This window comes from Lemur catta, chromosome 10 (assembly GCF_020740605.2).
Source record: "Lemur catta isolate mLemCat1 chromosome 10, mLemCat1.pri, whole genome shotgun sequence".
NCBI classification, from domain to species: Eukaryota; Metazoa; Chordata; class Mammalia; order Primates; family Lemuridae; genus Lemur; species Lemur catta.
Window position 1 is genome coordinate 85877906 of NC_059137.1, and position 19043 is coordinate 85896948.

The 19043-nt window shown below is 56.3% G+C and overlaps 1 protein-coding gene across 1 annotated transcript in view; it reads left to right on the forward strand.

The window, feature by feature from the left end:
- Positions 1 to 19043, forward strand: part of WNK2 (WNK lysine deficient protein kinase 2) — a 124785-nt gene that overhangs the window by 37679 nt on the left and 68063 nt on the right. The window contains exons 2-6 of the mRNA XM_045563487.1: positions 444 to 616; positions 1791 to 2011; positions 7907 to 8064; positions 11185 to 11273; positions 13102 to 13321. Of these exons, the coding sequence (XP_045419443.1) occupies positions 444 to 616; positions 1791 to 2011; positions 7907 to 8064; positions 11185 to 11273; positions 13102 to 13321 (861 nt within the window). The remainder of the gene's footprint in view (positions 1 to 443; positions 617 to 1790; positions 2012 to 7906; positions 8065 to 11184; positions 11274 to 13101; positions 13322 to 19043) is intronic.

The following is a 19043-nucleotide window of genomic DNA, read 5'->3' on the forward strand; positions in this document are numbered from 1 at the left end:
CTCCTCTGGTTAGTCTACTGGGTCCTGAGCACTTCCTCCAAGTTGTGTATACGTTAGAAGTAAACTGACATTTCGTTCTTTTAACAAACACTCAGAAAGTGAATGATTGCTGAGGGAACAAAGGCCTCGAGATGTTTTTATGGAAAAAGTGCACGAGCTTGTCAGTGTGGATTTATGGGACCTCTCTGGCTCCCCAGAACTTCTTTTTGCTGAGGTCCCTTTGCATGGTCTGCATCCAGGGGTCCTGGGAGCTTGACTGTCACGGTGCAGGTGGCCAAGTGCCCGTTTCTTGCAGCCACTCAGGTCTCTGTGGGTAGAGAAGGGCTGGTCCTGCCACGTGGTGCTACCAGGACTTGCCGCTGCCTCTGAGGCCTTGGGCCAAACCGCCCAGTCCCCTCCTGCACCGAGTTTCCTGCCCACTCAGCATGTCTCTTTCATTCCAGGACCGGAAGCTCACCAAGCTGGAGCGGCAGCGGTTCAAGGAGGAGGCAGAGATGCTAAAAGGCCTGCAGCACCCCAACATCGTGCGCTTCTATGACTTCTGGGAGTCCAGCGCCAAGGGCAAGCGGTGCATCGTCCTGGTGACCGAGCTAATGACCTCAGGGACACTGAAGACGTAAGTGCTGCTGGTAATGGGCAGGTCCTGGTGTGGGCGCAGGGCCACCATAGCTGGGTAGGACAAGGTCCTGTGCTGTGCCTGAGGTCCAGCATCCCACCTCTTAGAGGTGTGATAAATCTGTGTCCTCCTGGCAATAGGAAGCCCCTTCCCCAAATGGGAAGAAACAAATCAAAGCAACCCGGCAGTTACTCCTAGCATTTGGCTCTCTCTGGCCTCCTGTGACAAATGTGACCTGTCCCTCAGACACGGGAGCTGTCCCTTCTTTCCCTTTCTGCATGGGACGCCAGGAGGTTGTTTGTGCCCCCGTGAGATGGTTGGTCTGTCTGGGGTGCCTGGGCCTTGCTTCTGGGTTCTGTTTCTGCCTGGGAGCCAGCCGGCACATTCTGGAGGCTCAGAAAGCAGTTGCAGCAAGTGTCAAGAGGCCGGGCAGAGCACCAAGCAGGGTGCACAGGGTCCCAGGGACGTGGACATGGTCAGGGAGGGGTCCGGAGCTGGTGGCCATGGCAACCTGTCTCTCCTCGCTGAGTCCCCTGGCTGCACTACGGGGATGGGGGCTTCTCCTCTGGGTGCACACCCTGGGTCCATCTGAATCGTTTTGACCCCTGTGGCCTCAGGCAGGGCCTCAGCATTTTCTCTCACAGGTGAATGCATAGTGATGGGACAGTCTCTCTCCCAGCCTCACCTGCTGCCACCTCCCAGGGCACTGCTCAGAGCAGGCCACACAGGTAGCCAGTTGCAGGGGTTGGCCAGTTGTGGGCTTGGGATTCCTGACCTCTGGCCCCCACACCCCCTCATCCTCACTCTCACCCTAAGCACCTGCTGGCTGGGACTCCGTCCTGCCTCAGGTGACTTACAAAGCCAGCCTGGCACCATTTCAGGGTGAGATCAGGATGGTGTTTGGCAGGAGCTTCAGCAGGTGAGTCCCTGGTGTGAGGGGAGTGGTGGAGGATGGTGAGCCCGGCCTGCTGCCCGCCCAGGGGCCTGGGTCTGGCTGGTGACCCCTGGCAGGGGCAGAACTGTCCAGCCCTCCTCTGTCACCTTCACTGCCTGTCGTAGGTGGGCCCTGCGTGCACGTGGACAGACTTAGTACTGGGTCTGAACAGCATTAGGCGGGGACTTTGCCTAGGGGCCGCTGCTGGTGAGCTGCGTGGTAAGCCTCCCCCTGCCCCAGGTACCTGAAGCGCTTCAAGGTGATGAAGCCGAAGGTGCTCCGCAGCTGGTGCCGGCAGATCCTGAAGGGCCTGCTGTTCCTGCACACGAGGACGCCGCCCATCATCCACCGCGACCTGAAGTGCGACAATATTTTCATCACTGGACCAACTGGGTCTGTGAAGATTGGCGACTTGGGCCTTGCCACCCTCAAAAGAGCATCTTTTGCCAAAAGTGTGATAGGTAAACCCATTTCTCCTCCCCACTGGGCAGGATGTGAGGGGCCGGCGAGTGTCCGGTTTTGTTCAGACACCGCAGATCTGGTATGGGAGGCCCCGTGGGGAAGTGTCTGGGCAGGGGGCCTCAGGCTGGGCATCCAAGCGGCCCCTCTAAGCCTCCAGTGGCTCAGCCCGGGGGCCCTGCCTGCTGGGTGGATGCGCTGCCACGCGAGCCAGGCCGTGCTGACCCCACTCCCTCGCTTGCCTCCAGCCCCTGCTCTTTCCAAACTCTGGCCCTTCGGCTCTTCAAGTTCACTCCCTGGCTGTGGGTTAGGTGCCAGCTCTGATTGTCTGCGAGGGAGGTGGGCCGGGAGCCGACGCCCGCGGTGCATGTGGGCGCTGTGGGCACTCGGAGGGGGAAGGAGGCCATGACCACAGAGGAACTAGGGAGGTTTGTGGCCAGCGATGCTGGAGCTGGTCTCAGCGGGTGGGGAGGCGAGCACGCAGGCTGTGAGGCCCAGGGAAGTGACAACTTGGGGTGTCTGGGAAACACACATACCTAGGGGAAGACACAGAGTGGACGTTACGTTCAGGATGAGGAATTCGGGTTGCTGGGTATCTCTGGCCTCTCCTCATCCTCAGTCCTCAGCTCAGACCCCCCTGCTCTGAGCAGCTTTCTCAGCTGCCTTTTGGGGTGAGGTACTGGGCCCTGGGGCAGCCAGCCCAGAGCTGCTGTGCGGAGATGATGGGTCTGCGTCATGCCGTGTGCCTGGCCCCAGGCGTGCTCCTGTCACAGTGGGCACCAAGTGTCCACTGGTCCAGGATGGGTTCTCGTGGGCTTTGAAACAAGCTTGTGGAGGGGCCTCAGAGCAGCTATGTCTGGGGGTTAAGATGCCCAGAAAGCTCCAACATGTGTAGGGCCGGCAGCTCGGGCCGGGGCTCAGGAAGCCCAGATGGGATCCGGTCGGGAAATGCCCCTGTGTGCAGACCTGGCGAGCCCCTCAGTGCGAGGGCTGGTTCCCCACAAGCAGGACGGCGAGTGGTCAGTCTCGGGGCTTTCTGAATTCATGGTTTTGCTGCATGTCTGGGGACAGAGCTTGGCCTGTTTGGGGAAAATGAAACCCTAGGAGTTGCTTTCGTGGGTGGTATATTTGGAATGTGACATCTGGAGCCTCTGGCAGTCCTGTGAGGAGCCAAGTGATGGGGAGCAGGAGCTGACACAGGCCTTAGTTTCCCCATCTGTGAAATGGGTGGGGTGGGAGAGGGTCTGTGCTCCATCCCGGAGGGGCTGAGAGCCGGGGCTGGGGCTGTGGAGAGCCCACACCCGGGGTGCTGAGCTCCCCACAGTTTGGGCAGGTTTTGCCAATTTGGCCTCGGACGTGGTGGGGTCCTGGTCTCAGGCCCTGGGCACAGGAGGCAGGAGGGCTGCTTGGGGGTCTTCCACCTCAGAAGTAGACATCAGGACGAAGCACGACCGGCACCCCAGAGCTCAGGTGCCCGGCAGAGCCCCCGGCTTCCTCTGGCTGGTCGGCTCCCTGGCCTCTTGGAAATGAGATTTCAAGTTTTGGGGTCAGGTTGAGCTGAAGGCTGGGTGTTTCTGGCGGGCACAGTGGGACCTTGAGCCCCACATGGGTGCCCAGCTCTGTGGGGTGTCACATACTTTTGCTCAGCCGGAGCCCGGGAAACTGCGGTTAGAGAGGCTGTGACCAGGAGTGTCCTCAGTTGCCCAGACTCCTGGAAAATGAGTCATGTGACACCCTTGGGGCACTGGGCAGAGAGGCCCTGAGCAAGGGGCCAACAGCTGGGTGGGGGGCTGTGGCCAGGTGGGGGGTGTCCACTGGCACCATGGAGGGCCCTCCTTGGTGGCCCAGGCCTCTTCCCCAGGCGTCCCCACAGTCTGTGAACAGGGGCTCCCCTCAGGCCTATTAATAGGAAGCTGCCCCAGGCCTGTCAGTAGGGTCCCCTGGCCTGTGACCCTGGTGGTAAACGGGCTGAGCCCTCCTGGGTCTGTGTCCTGGGGTCCATGGTCCCATCAGAAGGGCAGCCTTAGGCCGTGGCCCTGTCTCCTCAGGAGGAGGGTCCCCCTCAGCGATGCCCTTGGGGGCAGCTGGTGCTGTGGCTGTGCAGGTCTCCTGTCGTAGGTGCTGTGGTTTGCACTTTCGATGTGTCCTGTGTGAGAGGCCCGGCTCGGGGCCGGCTTCCCGGGGCGGTTCTGGGAGAGGAGTGGGAGGATTGAGGGGATGGTGTGCCTGTGCCCGGAGCTGTCTTCCTTGTGAGGGCCCCAGACCCTACCCCTGGGCCCCGCCCAGGTGCCAGCTTCTTACACAGGTGTGTGTTAAATGTTGCTAACCAGGTTTGGCCTCCTGGGCCACCCACCCTCTCAGTGTGCGTTTGGCTGCTTTGTGTGTGCTGGGCTGGGCCTGGCTGGCCCTGAGGGGCTCGGAGATGAGGGAACACAGTCCTGCTGCAGGGGTCCACGGCTGCACAGGCCACGTGAGTAAGCAGGGTCCTGGGGGCCTTGGAGGTGCCCTGCCCACCTGGAGGGCTTCCTGGAGGAAGTGATGGTGGAACCAGGCCTGGCGGTGGGTGAACTAAGAGGCCAAGGTGAACTCTGGGGATAGTTGTTCTGGAAAAAGTCTCCGGCTGCCTGAGATGAGCTGGGTGCGCCAGGCAAAGGATGGGAGAGAGACTGCGCTGTTGGGCGGCCATGGGTATGTCATTTAGACCTTCCTTGCAGCCATAGAGGAGTCCTGGGGTGACTCTGGGTGGTGTGCAGTCCCCCCAGCAGGTGCTACCTGCCCGTCCACCCCACTGAGAGACAGGGAGGTGAGTTCTGCCTGTCCAGCGAGAACATGGATGAGGGCTGTCTGTGTTGGTTTGGTTTCAGTGGAAATCATAAGGATAGTTAGGGCTAGGAAATCTTTGATTTCCATAGGGAAGTTGTTTGTCTTTTATTACAGTTCTGGAAATAGGCAGACCCTAATGCAGGGTGGTTTTCACAGGCTAAAAGGTGATTTTAAATGCGCCAGGCTGGATCAGGTCCCTCCCTCCTCTCACTCACCGCCCACCCTCCAGGAGCTGAGACGGCCTCACAGCCACACAGGCCGAACCACAGCCACTTCTCTTGTTACAAAGAAGAAAGGCCACTCTGAGGGAGCCCTGTCTGCCTCCTGGGGGACTGGGGGGCAGCGCAGGGGCTCACAGCACCCAATGACGTGGGTCTCGGCTGGCGGAGTGAGACGGGGCTTGACATCCTCACCTTCACGTGCACGGCTGTCTGCAGGGACCTCGGGTGTGGACAGGTGTGCAGGAGGGGGCTGTGGGCGGGGACTCTGCAGCTGACAGCTGTCCACAGAGCAGCATGATAGGTGGAACTGTCCACTGGACACACATGTGTGTATGAACCGTGTTATTTTTAAAATTACGATTTGTTTTAATTTTTTATTTTATTTTATTTTAAAGACAGGTCTTACTCTTCCTCAGGCTGGTCTTGAACTCCTGACCTCAAGGGATCCTCCCACCTTGGCCTCCCAGAGTGCTAGGATTACAGGCATGAGCCACCACGGCCAGGCTAAAATTCAGATTTAAATGGCTACAGTGTGAGGGAATGTGTGCCAATGTCCAAGTACCAGCATCCAAGCGCATGTATAAAAGTGGGCGTTAGTTATCAGGGTTCCTCTGCCCCCACTTGCAGCTGCCCCCCACCTGCTGGCAACCCCAGCTTGCCCCCAGAGCCAGGCCGTTCAGGCCTCGGGTGTTTCTTGTGGAGCAGGGTCCTTGGTTCCTGAGAGTCTCAGAACAGCCAGAGCCCAGGAACCCTGCTGCCTCCCGTCTGGCCCCTGGCGCTGTGCTGGCAGCTGGGCGAGTGGGGTCCCCACAGGCACCAGGGACTGGCTGCCTCAGCTCCTGGCTTCCTGCCCAGCAGCCCTGGGGACGGGGCTCCCTTCAGTCTCCCCCCTTTGGACAGAAGTGGCTGGGCTGAGCTGAGGGCTCAGGATGTGCCCCTGAGGCTTCTGGTTGGCCCCTCCTAGCAGGAAAGGGCTTTGTAGTGGTCCTCTGTGCTGTCACAGGGCGAGTCATCCCTCAGGGTCTCGGGGCTCAGGTAGTGTGGGTGTCATTGTGGACAACTGAGAAGGCCCCGGGGAGCGAGTGCTTCCCTCCTGCAGCTGGGGGCTTCCTGGTGAGTCAGCCGCTGCATCTTGCTGTCTGCCCAGTGCCACCGTGGAGGGCCTTCCTTAGTGGCCGTGATGGTCTAGGCCCATCCGGGACAGGCCAGCGGGGTGGGAGGGGGCAGGGAGCAGGTGTTCACATTGTCACCAGGCTAAGCCGCTCCTGCCTGTGGCCCCCCACCTGGGGCTTTTGTGGCATCTGTGCTTCCTGCCCCAGCCTGGGTAGCACATTCACTATTCAGTGACAAACTTAGGGATGGAAAGAAACTTTGAAATAGTAAATTAAAAATTCCCAGGGTAGCAAATTTTCAGTATAATCATGTGGCTCAAAAATCCAAAAGGGTAAAATTCCCAGTGGAAGGTCCCTCTGACTCAAATTGTTATTTCTCACAAATTCTTCCAGAGTTCTTCATGCATGTACTTACATCTAAACATACATTCTTGTTTTCCCCATTTTTATCCAAAATGTTAACTTCTCTTTGATGAACATGTAATACATGTTAAATTGAAACGAGTAAATAAAACTCTAACATGTGCTTTTTAATGCAGTAATGAGTTTGCATCTGCTTTTTAAAAGAAACTAGAACATTTTGAAAATCTTTCAAAGTCAACAAATACCGAGATGTTGAAAGCAGCCTTATTGAAGTCTCTGGTCCCCTTTATTTTTGTTTTGCTTTCAGCTTGATAGACATTCAATAGGACCTATTTTAATTAAAAGTTGTTTTTTTTTTTTTACAACTGCTGTATTATTAAAGCAAAAGATTATAATAGAAAATTTAGAAACCCCAAACCAGTGTAAGTAAAAGAAATATCAGCTATCGCCTCTCCTCCCAGATATCATCTCACTGTGTGTGTTGTTTTACGTAGATTGAGACCAACGAGCATGTGTGTGTCATCTTGTATCATTTTACTTAGCTGTCATAGGTTTGCCATGCCCTTGAAACTTCAGTGCAGGCCGGGCGTGGTTGCTCATGTCTATAATCCCAGCACTTTGGGAGGCCGAGGCAGGAGGATTGCTTGAGGCCAGGAGTTAGAGACTAGCCTGAGCAATATAGTAAGACCCTGTCTCTTAAAAAAAAAACAACTCAGTGCAAATATTGTGTTTGCACCTTTTGTGTTTAATATATCGAGAGCGGTTACCGTCTTAACGAGTCTGTGGTACCTGTCAGGTGGATGGTATCTGTCCCTCCCCTGGCACTGTCCTCAGTGGTGTTGGTGGTCTCGTGCTACATGACACTCTGTCGTGGGGGCATTCCCAGGGTACCTAGCCATGCCCCTGTTTGGGGACAGTTAGGGCCTTTCTGGGTTTTGGCAGTTATACGTAGCTCTGTGACGACTGCCAAGTTTCTGTCTGCTGCAGGGTGTCTGAGTGCCAGCCAATGCTCAGTCTGTCATCAGGATCATGATGTCCACACATGAGAGTGTGCCCAGGGTTCTGCCTCCTTATGGGTCTGGACAGTGTCCCCTGGGAAGTCCCAGTCCCCCGGCTCTGTGGGCAGGGGATGGTGCTATGCCTGGAATCATGAGGTTGCAGGTGGAATTTTTGGAAACTGCCATCTGTAGAACATGCCTGTTTCCTGAGTGTGGGGCAGGGCTGGCTTTGGGGGCCTGGTGTTCTGAGGGCGCCATGGGACAGGCAGGGGGACATGGGACTCTGGGTGGCCGAGGGTGCTGGGACACTGGCTCCTGGCATCCCTGGGCCCAGGAGCCAGAGTCCGGCTGACTGCTGTGTCTGTTGCTCCCGGGCACAGGTACCCCTGAGTTCATGGCCCCTGAGATGTACGAGGAGCACTACGATGAGTCTGTCGATGTCTATGCCTTCGGGATGTGCATGCTGGAGATGGCCACCTCGGAGTACCCCTACTCAGAGTGCCAGAATGCCGCGCAGATCTACAGGAAGGTCACCTGTGTGAGTCCACCCAGCCACCTTGCTCACAGGGACACAGTGATGGGCTGGGGCCATGTCTTTGGCTGGGCTCTGTGTGCCTTCGTGAGGTCCGCATGCCAGCTGTGTAAAGAAGGAACCAGGCTACTTTACAGATGGGGAACTGAGATGGTGATGAACAGGGCACCATGGGCAGTGCTTAGCCACGGAGGGTCACTTCTGCAGCCGGGACAGCAGGGAAACTGAGACTCAAAGAGGCCAGAGGGGTGCCCAGGCTGCCTGACCCCAGAGGCCCCTCTGGGCTGCCCCAGGGCTGTTGGATTTTCCATCTTCTTTATTTTGAAACAATGGTTTGATTTCTTTTCGGGCCAGTTACCCCTAGACCAAGCGAGTCTCTAGGCAGTTGTCAGCATCGGGCAGCTGGGAACGTTAATCCCTGTTTTGCTGTCACTGTGATTTTTGAGTTAATCAGGCGGCTTCAGCTGTACAAACAGATCGGTCTTGTCCTCCCTCTGCGGCGGGCCCGGCTGGGTGGAGGGAGCTCAAATAGCACATCCCGAGGTGGAGTGGCTGGGCCGGGGCCCCTGCGCCCATCTCTGCACTGTCCGTTTGCTCTCGTGGTGAGGCCGGGAGGCCCGCAGGGCAGGGTCCGCACCGAGGGCCCCTGGCTGCTGGGGTCCCTGCAGTCCTCACTGCCTCCCGCTCAGCCTGGGGTGCAGGCCCAGCCTGGCAGCCCCACTCTGCAGGATGCCTGACTGGGTAGGGCTGTTCTGCGCCTCCGCACCGCTCTGCCCTGGGCAGCTGTGTGGCTCCTTGGCTGCTTCTGTGGATGCACAAGGGGCCATGGTCCTCGACCCTCCTGCCTAAGCCCTTCTTGCAGATTATACGTGTTTGGTTATTCTAAGCTGTCAGTCACCTGGCTGTGTAGCCCTGAGGACGTGGGAAGGCAGTCAGAGTCCTTGACGGGTGGTGCTGTGGGCCAGGGTCAGAAACCCCAGAGCGGTGCAGTGTCCCTGTGGGTGCTGGGAGGAGGGGGCACCCCCAGCTGTGGGCAGCAGCTCTTGAGGGGGGCAAGGGCCGACTGTGGTGGGAAGAACTGGGGGGCTCCAGAGACTTAGGGCTCCATTTGTGAGGCCTCAATGGTGCTGGTGTGGGGTGGGGGAGGGGCCCCTGGGTTCCCCGAGGGGCATGGACGGTGGTCTGTCAGGGACCTGGCTGGGTCATGGGCCTGGTTTTCCTCCTTAACTCTGGCCCTGGGGGTCTTCACTCACGTGTCTGCTCCAGCAGCCAGGGCTCAGTGGGCATGGCTTCCTTCTTCCCTTCCCCTCACTTTGGGAAAATGTATACTTTATGTTCTCTATATTTAAAAAAAAAAAAAAAAAGCCAGGTGAAGCTTTCGAAGGCCAAATATTATTGAAGGAGGAAGAATGTGATGGTTGATGCTCTTGATGTGTTTAAAAACTTTTAAATTAGTTGTCCATACCTCCCTTCAAAAAAAAAAAAAAAACCAACAACCCAGCAGATTGCAGACAAAACCTGCCTACCCCCACTCCTGAAATCCTGTGTCTGGCTGCTGGGTTTGCACTCTGCTCCCTTCAGGCATGGCCATTGGCTGGCCGAGGGGGGCATCCCACCTCAAAGCCGCCTGGCCCATGGCCAGCAGTGACCACAAATAGTGCTCTTGCACCCTCAGGGAGGGGAGTGGGGGAGAAGCCCAGGTGTGGTTAGAAAGGCCCCACTCTTTGGGCAGCATCCCATCCACCTGGTCACCGCAGTTCCTCCACCAGCCTCTGAAGTGACGGGGCAGCTGGCACAGGAGGCCCTCGTGGCCCCACCTGGGAGGCTTCGCAGCCAAGCTCTGATCAACACCTTTCTAGAAACTGACTGCTATATTTAAGGTGTTAACCTCAGTATCATATTCTGCAGCTTAGGTGGAGGTGCTCGCTGCGTGTTGTTGCCGGGGCGATGGTTGCTTTGACAGATGCAGGGGGAACCTGAGAAGGTGTCCTCCATAGGAGACCTAAATGGTAGGAAACCAGGCTGCTGGCTTCACACAGTGGGGAGCAGAGACTTAAAGGCAGGATCCCGGTGTCTTCACACAACTCTCCAATTTATTCCCTACTCTGCTTTGTCTTGCCTGGGGCTTGAGCTTGTTGCATCTGTGGGCATACAGTTTTCATCAAAATTGGAAAATCTTTGGCCATCATTTCCTCAAGTATTTTTTATACCCCGCCCCCCTGAATCCTGTCCTTCTGTGACTCCAGTTTTGTATATGTCATGTGCATATTTGGCCCTTGCTAGCGTCCCCAATTCTGAAACGAATGGGACAGAGACTCAGCGACCATCTGATCTATTGCTACATCTTCAAGTTCATTCATTTTTTTCTGCAGTATTTAATCTGCTGTTCATCTGCTCCAGTGAAACTTTCAATTCAGATGTTGTGCTTTTCATCTGTAGTTCCATTTGGTTCTTTTTTCTGTCATTTCTGTTCCTCCTTATGTTCATTTCCTTTAAATACTTACACGTAGCTATAATGAGTTTTAACCTCCTTGTCTGCAAGTTCCAACCTCTCTCTCATTTCCAGGTCTATTTCTGGTGATAGTTTTTCTGCAGTGTCATGGATCACGTTTTCCTGCTTGTTGGCATATCTAATAATTTTTGGTTGGATGCTGTACATTGTACATAATGTGTCATTTCCTGACCTGTGTGAACTCTGGGAATTGTTTTACCTGCATCTCTCTGTTGTTCTTTGCCCAGCCTTGTGGGGTTGACTATGCACTTGTGGGACCCATGTGCAGATATCTGGGGTCTGTGTTGCTCTCTTCCCTGTGGTCTCCTTAGCCTCCCTGAACTCTGAGCTCCATCCCGAAGCTCAGTGGGATGCTTGGGCTCTGCTGGGTTCCGGGCAGTGAGCCGGGGCTGTGGGAGGGACTGGCTGACCTATCCCTTTCTCTCAGAGTCCATGTCAGGCACTGCCCCATCATTTGGTGTCTGAACATGGTCATTTTGCATATTTTGTCCAGTTTCCTAGTAGTCTGTGGAGGTTAAGTCCAGCATATGTAGTTGGTCGTGGCTGGAGAGGGGTCCCCTGTGCTGTGGACAGCAGCCAGTCAGGGTCAGGTGACTCTGCTCTCCCATTCCCAGGGCATCAAGCCGGCAAGCTTTGAGAAAGTGCACGATCCTGAAATCAAGGAGATCATTGGGGAATGTATTTGCAAAAACAAGGAGGAAAGGTGAGTTTCAATGTGGTGTTGGGTTCCGGGGGTCTCCAGCCGAAATCACTCCAGCTGGCAGTTAGCACCGTGTTCCTGACAAGAGAGAACTTCAGAAGACAGTGGGCTCAGGCCAGGGTGCACGGGCATGTCAGCAGTAGCTGCTGGGCACATTGGCTCTGGGTGCACGTGGGGGACGCCAGACAAGGAGGTCAGGCCCGACAGCCTTCTGTGCTGTTCGAGAACACCCTCCTTGGCTCGCGGCTGCTCACCAGGCCAGCCTGTGGCTTCTGAGTGCCTGGGCCTGCCCCTGCCCCTCCTGGATTTTTTTTTTTTTTTTTTTGAGACAGAGTCCCACTCTATCACCCTGGCTAGAGTGCCGTGGCATCAGCCTAGCTCACAGCAACCTCAAACTCCTGGGCTCAAGCAATCCTTCCGCCTCAGCCTCCTGGGTAGTTGGGACTACAGGCATGTGCCACCATGCCCGGCTAATTTTTTTTTTCTGTATATATTTTTAGCTGTCCAAATCATTTCTTTCTATTTTTAGTAGACACGGGGGTCTCACTCTTGCTCAGGCTGGTCTGAAACTCCTGACCTTGAGTGATCCTCCCGCCTCGGCCTCCCAGAGTGCTAGGATTACAGGCACGAGCCACGGTGCCCGGCCCCTTCTTGCTTTTTCTCTGCATCATGGAAGGTGGGTTTGCCCATTCCGATGGCCTTAGAGGATGTCTCTGTGCCAGGGGCTCCAGATGGGGCTTCAGTCCTGGCCTCCCTTCTGAACCCCAAGCTGTATATTTTATGCATCTGGCTGGTTGACCCATCTCAAAAGTAGCATAACTCCAGCCACTCCGCAAAGCCAGCTCCCCACCTCAGAGCAGGGCCTGTCCTTCACAGCTGGTCTTCCCTCCCCGCAAACAAACCGGGGCACACCTACCATCTGATGTGACACCCCTCAGCAGTAGGGAGAGATGGATTGTTGATACTCACAGCCACACGATGACTCTGTAGACATCATACATGGAAAAAGCCTAACCCCAAACACTGCATGTTGTGTGGTTCTGTTTACACTAGAGAAGAGAGCTCATCAGTGGTTAGGGATGCTTTGCCAGAGCCCAGAAATGGGCAGCGGAGCGACACCAACAGCAGAGCCCCAGTTCCCTGTATAGGACCCTTCCGTGGCTGGACACTGGCTTGGGACCCCCAGGTTCCGCAGGTCCTTGCTGACCCTCAGTACCCACTCTTCCCTCCTCTCTGCCTCACCAGTTCCTCCTTCTGTACGAGGCCCTCCAAAAATGTCATCGCTTTGTGGCACTGAGTAGAGGGCTCAGGGTGGGGATTCCACCTCCTCTGTTTGCATTTTAGTCCTTTCTGAGGCCAGATGTCTGTTGTGACAATTGAAAGCCCCTCAGCATGTTAGCAGGGGCTGTATCTGCATCGTGGGAGGCCTGGTGCTTTTTAAAATTCTTTTTCATATTCACTGAATCTCTTTCAATGAGCGTGTTTTCTTTTTATAATGAGGGAGAAAAAAAGGAAGTCTTAAAACACTATGTAGTAAGACTGTTATTCAGGTTGTAATTTTTTTCCTTGCCACCTGGGAGTTAAGGAAATACAACTCAGGCAGAGCTTGCCTACCTGGTAGTAAAGTCAGAGGACTTTCTGACACGGGAACAGGCCGGGGAGCACAATGTTGAGGCCGAGACGTTTGGGTTGAGGCCTCTGACACTCAGGCGCTCGGCAGGTTCACGTTCTCAGCCGTGGCGCGTGTGGCCGTGCCAGCCACAGTAGCAGGAGTGTGGGTGCAGAGGCCCCCAGCGCCCATGCCCCTGCCTGTCAGCTGCTCTCCCTTTAGGTATGAGATCAAGGACCTGCTGAGCCACGCCTTCTTCGCAGAGGACACGGGCGTGAGAGTGGAGCTTGCGGAGGAAGACCATGGCAGGAAGTCCACCATCGCCCTTCGGCTCTGGGTTGAGGACCCCAAGAAACTGAAGGGAAAGCCCAAGGACAACGGAGCCATAGAGTTCACCTTCGACCTGGAGAAGGAGACACCCGATGAGGTGGCCCAGGAAATGGTAAGTGTGCTTCCTGCAGCCATGCATGCCCGGTAAGTGGGTCTCAGACAAGGCACAGGTGAGTCTGGGCTGCAGGCTTTGGGAGCATGTGATTTGCAAAGGTTGAAACAAAAGCAGTCCTCAGGGGAGCTTGTTCCAGAAGGAGCGTGAACCGTCCGGTGGGGAGTGGCCGGCATGGGCTGGGAGGCTCTCGTAGTTCAGCCACGTCTGTATGGTGGTGGCGTGGCGTAGGTGGGAATTCTCCTGCCCTGCATGGGACTCGGGATGAGCAGCTCAGGGTGGTGCAGCAGAGGACTCGTGTGTGAAAGTGGAGAGGGTGGAACGAGAACTTTGAAGGGTTGAAAAGGCCTAGTTTGCGTTGGCCAAACTCTTGCCGACTTTGCTTCAATGTGGTGGCTTTGAGTTTGAGATCTTTGCCTTTCATTTTTTATTTATTTTCATTTTTTTTTAGGAGATAGGGTCTTGCTCTGTCACTCAGGCTGGAGGCTGGAGTGCAGTGGCACGATTGTAGTTCACTGCAGTCTCTAACTCCTGGGCCTAAGTGATCCTCCTGCCTTAGCCTCCCTAGTGCTGGGACTACAGGCACATGCCACCATGCCTGGCAATTTTTTTTTTTTTGTGGAGATGGGGATCTCTCTGTGTTGTCCAGGCTGGTCTCAAACTCCTGGCCTCAAGTGGTCCTCCTGCCTCGGCCTCTCAAAGTGCTGGGATTGCAGGCGTGAGCCACCTCACCAGGCCCATGCCTTTCCTTTTGTTTTGGTGACACTGTCATGGTTGTTTTGGTTTCTGGTACTTTCCACCCAGAAAGGCAGTGGATGGGGTCCATCTCCATCTTTTCTCTCCTTCCTGCTCCTCCTGTCTGGGTGAGGAGCTGGTAGGGTGTTGGGGTGCAGGAGTGACCACTTTCTGCTGCAGTGTCAGGCCAGGCCGCATTGGTGGGCTTGGGTGAGAGGGCTGGTGAGGTGGAGCTGGCTGGCAGAGATGGAAAGGAGAGGTCCGGGCGCAGGTCTGGGTTGGAGGAGAGGCCTGGCTGATGCCAGGTGGTAGCAATGTTGTCATAATAATTGTGCAAGGTGCATGGTGCAAGGGTGCGGAGGTGGGACAGCTCTAGAGCCTTGAATGCCAGGCTAGATTATTTTGATTCGATTCCTAGGCCTATGCCATCCAGGGGTAGCCACTGCCCATGTGTGGCTACTAAAATTAATTAAAATTTAAAGTTCAGTTTCTGAGTCTTACTGGCCACATTTCAAGTACTCAGTACCACATGTTAGTGGCTCTTGTCTAGAACACTGGACATTTCCATCATTGACGTGCTCTGTTGGGTGGTGCTGCCCTGGGCTGCAGGGGCAGCTGAGGTTTCTGGACGCGCACGGTGTGGTCACACCTCTGCTGGGGTTATAGGGCGTTTGCTGGGCACTGACTGGCAGCTGACCCCAGAGAGGGACAGTGGTGAGAGCCGGCCTGGGAGGGGCCACAGGGCCAGTGGTGCCTCTTGAGAGCCCCCGTGTGGGGCCTTGTTGTAAATTACCAAAGATGAACAGACAATTAGACAAATTGAAACAAGGGGCATGAAAGTCTGCACTGGAACAGACAAAAGCAAGAAAGTCACAAGGGGGAAAACCAGTGGGAATGCGAGTGTGGAAAGTCTCTCAGCATTGCAGGTTAAATAGTTCAGCTTTAGAAATAAATGAGCTACTAATTTTTAGTGGAAGGACTGAGCAGAAATAAACCCAGCACGCTCACTGCTGGAGAGCCCTGTGTTCACGTGGCATGACCACAAAGTTGCGTGTCCTTTTTTCTATTTTTGTTTGAATAAACTTTTTACTGAATATAGAACATCTATTGAAAGTGTCCGTATGTTACAAGACTCGGGCTGATGGTTCTTCACGAGCTTCGCTTCTCCAGGCCTGGCTGAGTTTCAGCGAGGGGCGGACTGTGCCCTTGGGTGGGGTCCGCGGAGGCGGGAGGGGTGGCCTACCTGCACCGGCTCCCGCAGGGCCACGCTGCAGGAGGCCCTACTTGCGTGAGGAAACTGAGGCTTGGGCGGCGCCCTGGAAGGTGTCTGAGCCTTCAGAGCCAGGAGGGGTGGGTGTGGTGAGCTTTGGGTTCATCGACCTGGAAGACTCTGCTCCTCCTGACAGCTGCCCATCTGTCGGGGTATGTGGTGCATGAGGGGTTCGATGGGGCATTGGGTGTAGGTTGTGCAGCAAGGTCGGTGCAGGAAGGGTACGGCAGCCTTGCAGCTGGGCTTCCTGCAGCCATGACCTCCCAGGAGGGAAGCTGGAGCCGAGCTGCTGGTGGGGTTTGCCATGTGGCTGAGGGGTCCGGGGCTGCAGGGCTGCTCGGGGCATGCCTTGTTGCCTCAGGCCACCCCAGCCTCTCCACAGCTGTGGGAGGGGGTGCTCTCAGGGGGTGCCTGAGTGCAGGGCCTTGGCTCCTGGAGGGGAGGAGATGCCTCCTCGGGCTGCTGGGTGGGCTCTGCTTTTCCCTGGACAGTGACCTGTGTCTGGGGCTGTGATCACACAGTGTGGATGGCTGCGATGTCCCTCAGGCTGGCTTCTCTGCGGGGCTCCTCCTGCGAACTGGCTGCACAGCCACCCTAGATGCTGTGAGGTGGCACCTGTGTTCTACCCAGCCCACCCCTACCTGGCTTGTCTCTGGTCACATCTTGACCCAGACCAGAAAGCTCTGCTGTGAGCAGATGTAATGGGGTCATTTAGCTCTGTGCTTCCTGGGGGGATCTTTCATGGCTCTTGATGACCTTATATGGTGCCAGAGGTACATTTTCAAATTTAATTGCCACAGGTTTGCTGTGACTTGCATTCACGTAATTACTAGCACATCCGTCCTGTGACTTCAGGAGCACCAGTTCTATTCGTTGATACCATAGTGTCCCTTCATGCTTTCATCGCAGATAGCAAGTGCTGAGTGCGGTGCTGTGCAGGCGGTGGTATGCGCTGTGAGCTGAGCCTTGGGGTGCTGGCCACAGGCTGGGAGCGTCCCTCTGGGGGATCTTGCTGGCCAGTCAGTGGGAGGGCTAGGGACCATGCAAGGGCCACCAGGGAGGAGGGAAGGCGGCTTCAAAGAGGGACAGGCTGCAGGAGTCTCACACAGGTGAGGCGGGTGAGGATGAGCAGGGTCCTGGGCTGGCTGCACTGGCTCTGGCCTTGCAGGGTGTGTCTCTGTTGGGGTGCTGAGGTCTGGGCTGGTGGCAGGGATGGGGGGGGGAGGGTTTTGCTATTGGGAAATCACCTTAGGAAGGACAGGTGGAATGAGGTTCTCTCATTCCTTCCACGAATATGGTCGAGGTGCTGGGCTGGGGAGGGTGAAAGGGATTTGGAACTGAGCCGGAGCTGAGCACTGATTCCTGTGCGGGTGGCACATCCTGGGAGGTGCCCACGACTGCACACAAGTGGCGCCAGACGTCTGTGCTTCAGCCAGACCTCGCTGCCTCCCAGTTTGGCTTCGGTTCCACTGTCAGATCATGACGGTGCCCAAGGTGTGCCCTGGACCTCATGCTCTGGACTCTGCCCAGCTGCTTCCGAAGCAGGTGAGCCAGGAGGAGGCTCCCGAGATCCGGCTGGTCCCTGCTTTCATCAACACGGAGACTCTGCTTCCTGGCCCCGTTGCCTCCTGCAGGGCCGTTGTGGATGTGGCTGTCCCCTCAACCACGGCCTCCCGTGCCTGTTACCACACAAGTGCCTGGCACTTGGCCGAACTCCTGGGCTGGGTTCTGCGTCAGCACACAGCGGAGGCCCCTCGGCGCCCGGCACCTCTGCCCGCCCCACATTTTTTCACCGTGAGACATGCTGCCTGTGAAACAGAGCATCCGTGCAGAAGAAGGGACGTGACCTGTGCTCAGTTAAAGAACAATAATGAAATGCTGTACATCCCCCACTCTGATAGGAACAGGGGAGGCCAGTGCCTCACGAGCCGCCTGTGACGAGCTGAACGCCACATGCACAGTGGGGATCATGCCGCGAACACGGCCCCGCGTGTCCCGTTGCACTTTCAGCTCTTCCCCTGCCGCTTGCTAGGCCTCGCAGGTCCTGCCGGGCCCAGCGCCTTTCCAGGTTCTAACCTCACCCTCCTCCTTCCCGTCCATCTGAGACACTGGAGTCCTTCAGTGGGCCCCGGGGCCTTCCCACCTCCCTGGGGTCCTGCAGCCCTGCTGGGGGCCTCATCACAATGCCCTGGAAACAAAATGACGGTGGCCCCTCACCAAGGCTAGGGAAATGCCGGTGCTGTGCTTGTTCTTAAAGCTGAAAGTAGCAAGTGTTAGGTCTGGAACGTCCTGGAATCCAGACTAGGCTTTCTTCTGGACGGGACTGAGGGCAGGAGAGGATGAGGATGGGGCGCAGTTCTGCTCCCTCTGAAGTCAGTTCTCAACAAATACGACCAGGGGGTGGTGTAGGGCAAAGATGCCCCAGAGAGAGGCAGAGGGAAGGGCAGGTTCTATGGGACCTGGGCTGGCTTTGATCTGGAAGTGACCTCTTTGCAGTGGGACCCCTGAGGGGAGGGGATGCCACCCCTTCCCTCCACCTGCATGACCTCCAATGATGGAACATGCCAGTGTGGCAGAGAATGTGGCTAAGTTCTTCCCTGTTTGGGAAAAAATAGAAGAAACACCTTGGAGAGGAAGGCTGGGGGTGACGGTGAAGACAGACTCAGAAGAAAAAACAGGCTGTGGGCTGCCAAGCAGCAGAAAATAGAAGTGACGGTGGGTGTGGTCTTTAGCAGCCTCTGGTCAGGTGTCTGGGCCAAGGCGGTGAGGGTGGGGCTGCCAGCCAGGGTGTGACCCCGAGGTCACCGGTACCTTCGGAGCAGCCCGAGCTGTGTGCTTACCAAGAACAGAGGCCGCGGCAGAGCAGGTCTGGCTGGCCTCCTGCACACACCCACCCCCAAGGACCAGCGACAGGGAGGACACCTGTCTCGGCCTCACGGTGAGGCCGCCTAGGGTTGGAATCGTTCTCTGGGGCTCCCTGGAAAAAGTCCACTCCCGACTCTGAGGCCAGAGAGGACCTGGCACCCAGTGCCTCCTCCAAGAGCACAGACCATCCTCCTCCTCTCTAGGTGGGCCGCCCCTGCCACTAAGCAGCCTTGGGGCTTGGGTCAGTGGGGACCCCAAAGATGAGTGGGTCCCACTGACTGAGCTGACAGCCTCTGGTCCCACCCAGCTGACCCCTCTCCTGAGTCAGGAGAAGTTTCCGTTAGGGAACTTCATTCTGTCAAACAGAATTGCCTTTTGAAATAAAGTTTGTCGGAATAATCACAAACTTACTGAGAAATTGCAAGGTTACAACACAACTGTTTACTTTCCATGAGCTGTTGGAGAGTAAGTGCCCGACCTGACTCCCCTTCACCCATGAACACTTGCATGTCTGTTTCCTACTAACTGGGACACTTTTCTGCACCGCCAGGCGGGCAGCCAGCACTGGGAAGTATCAGAAACGTGTGCCCACCCCAACCCCGCCCTCAAGCTGCTCAGGTCCCCAGATGTGCCGATGATGCCATCACGTGTCCCCTTGGCCCCTTCATCCCCTGACTTCCATGGCCTGGCCCTGGGGAAGGGCTCAGGCGTCGCTGTGTGGGTGGGTCACGGTCAGGCCTTATGTCGCTGCAAGAGTCTTACAGAAGGGGCTGGGTTTGTGTGTGTCCCCCTGGGGCACGTGGCTCCGCCTCTCTGTCCAGCGAGGCAGGACACTGGCTCTGAGCGCTTGGT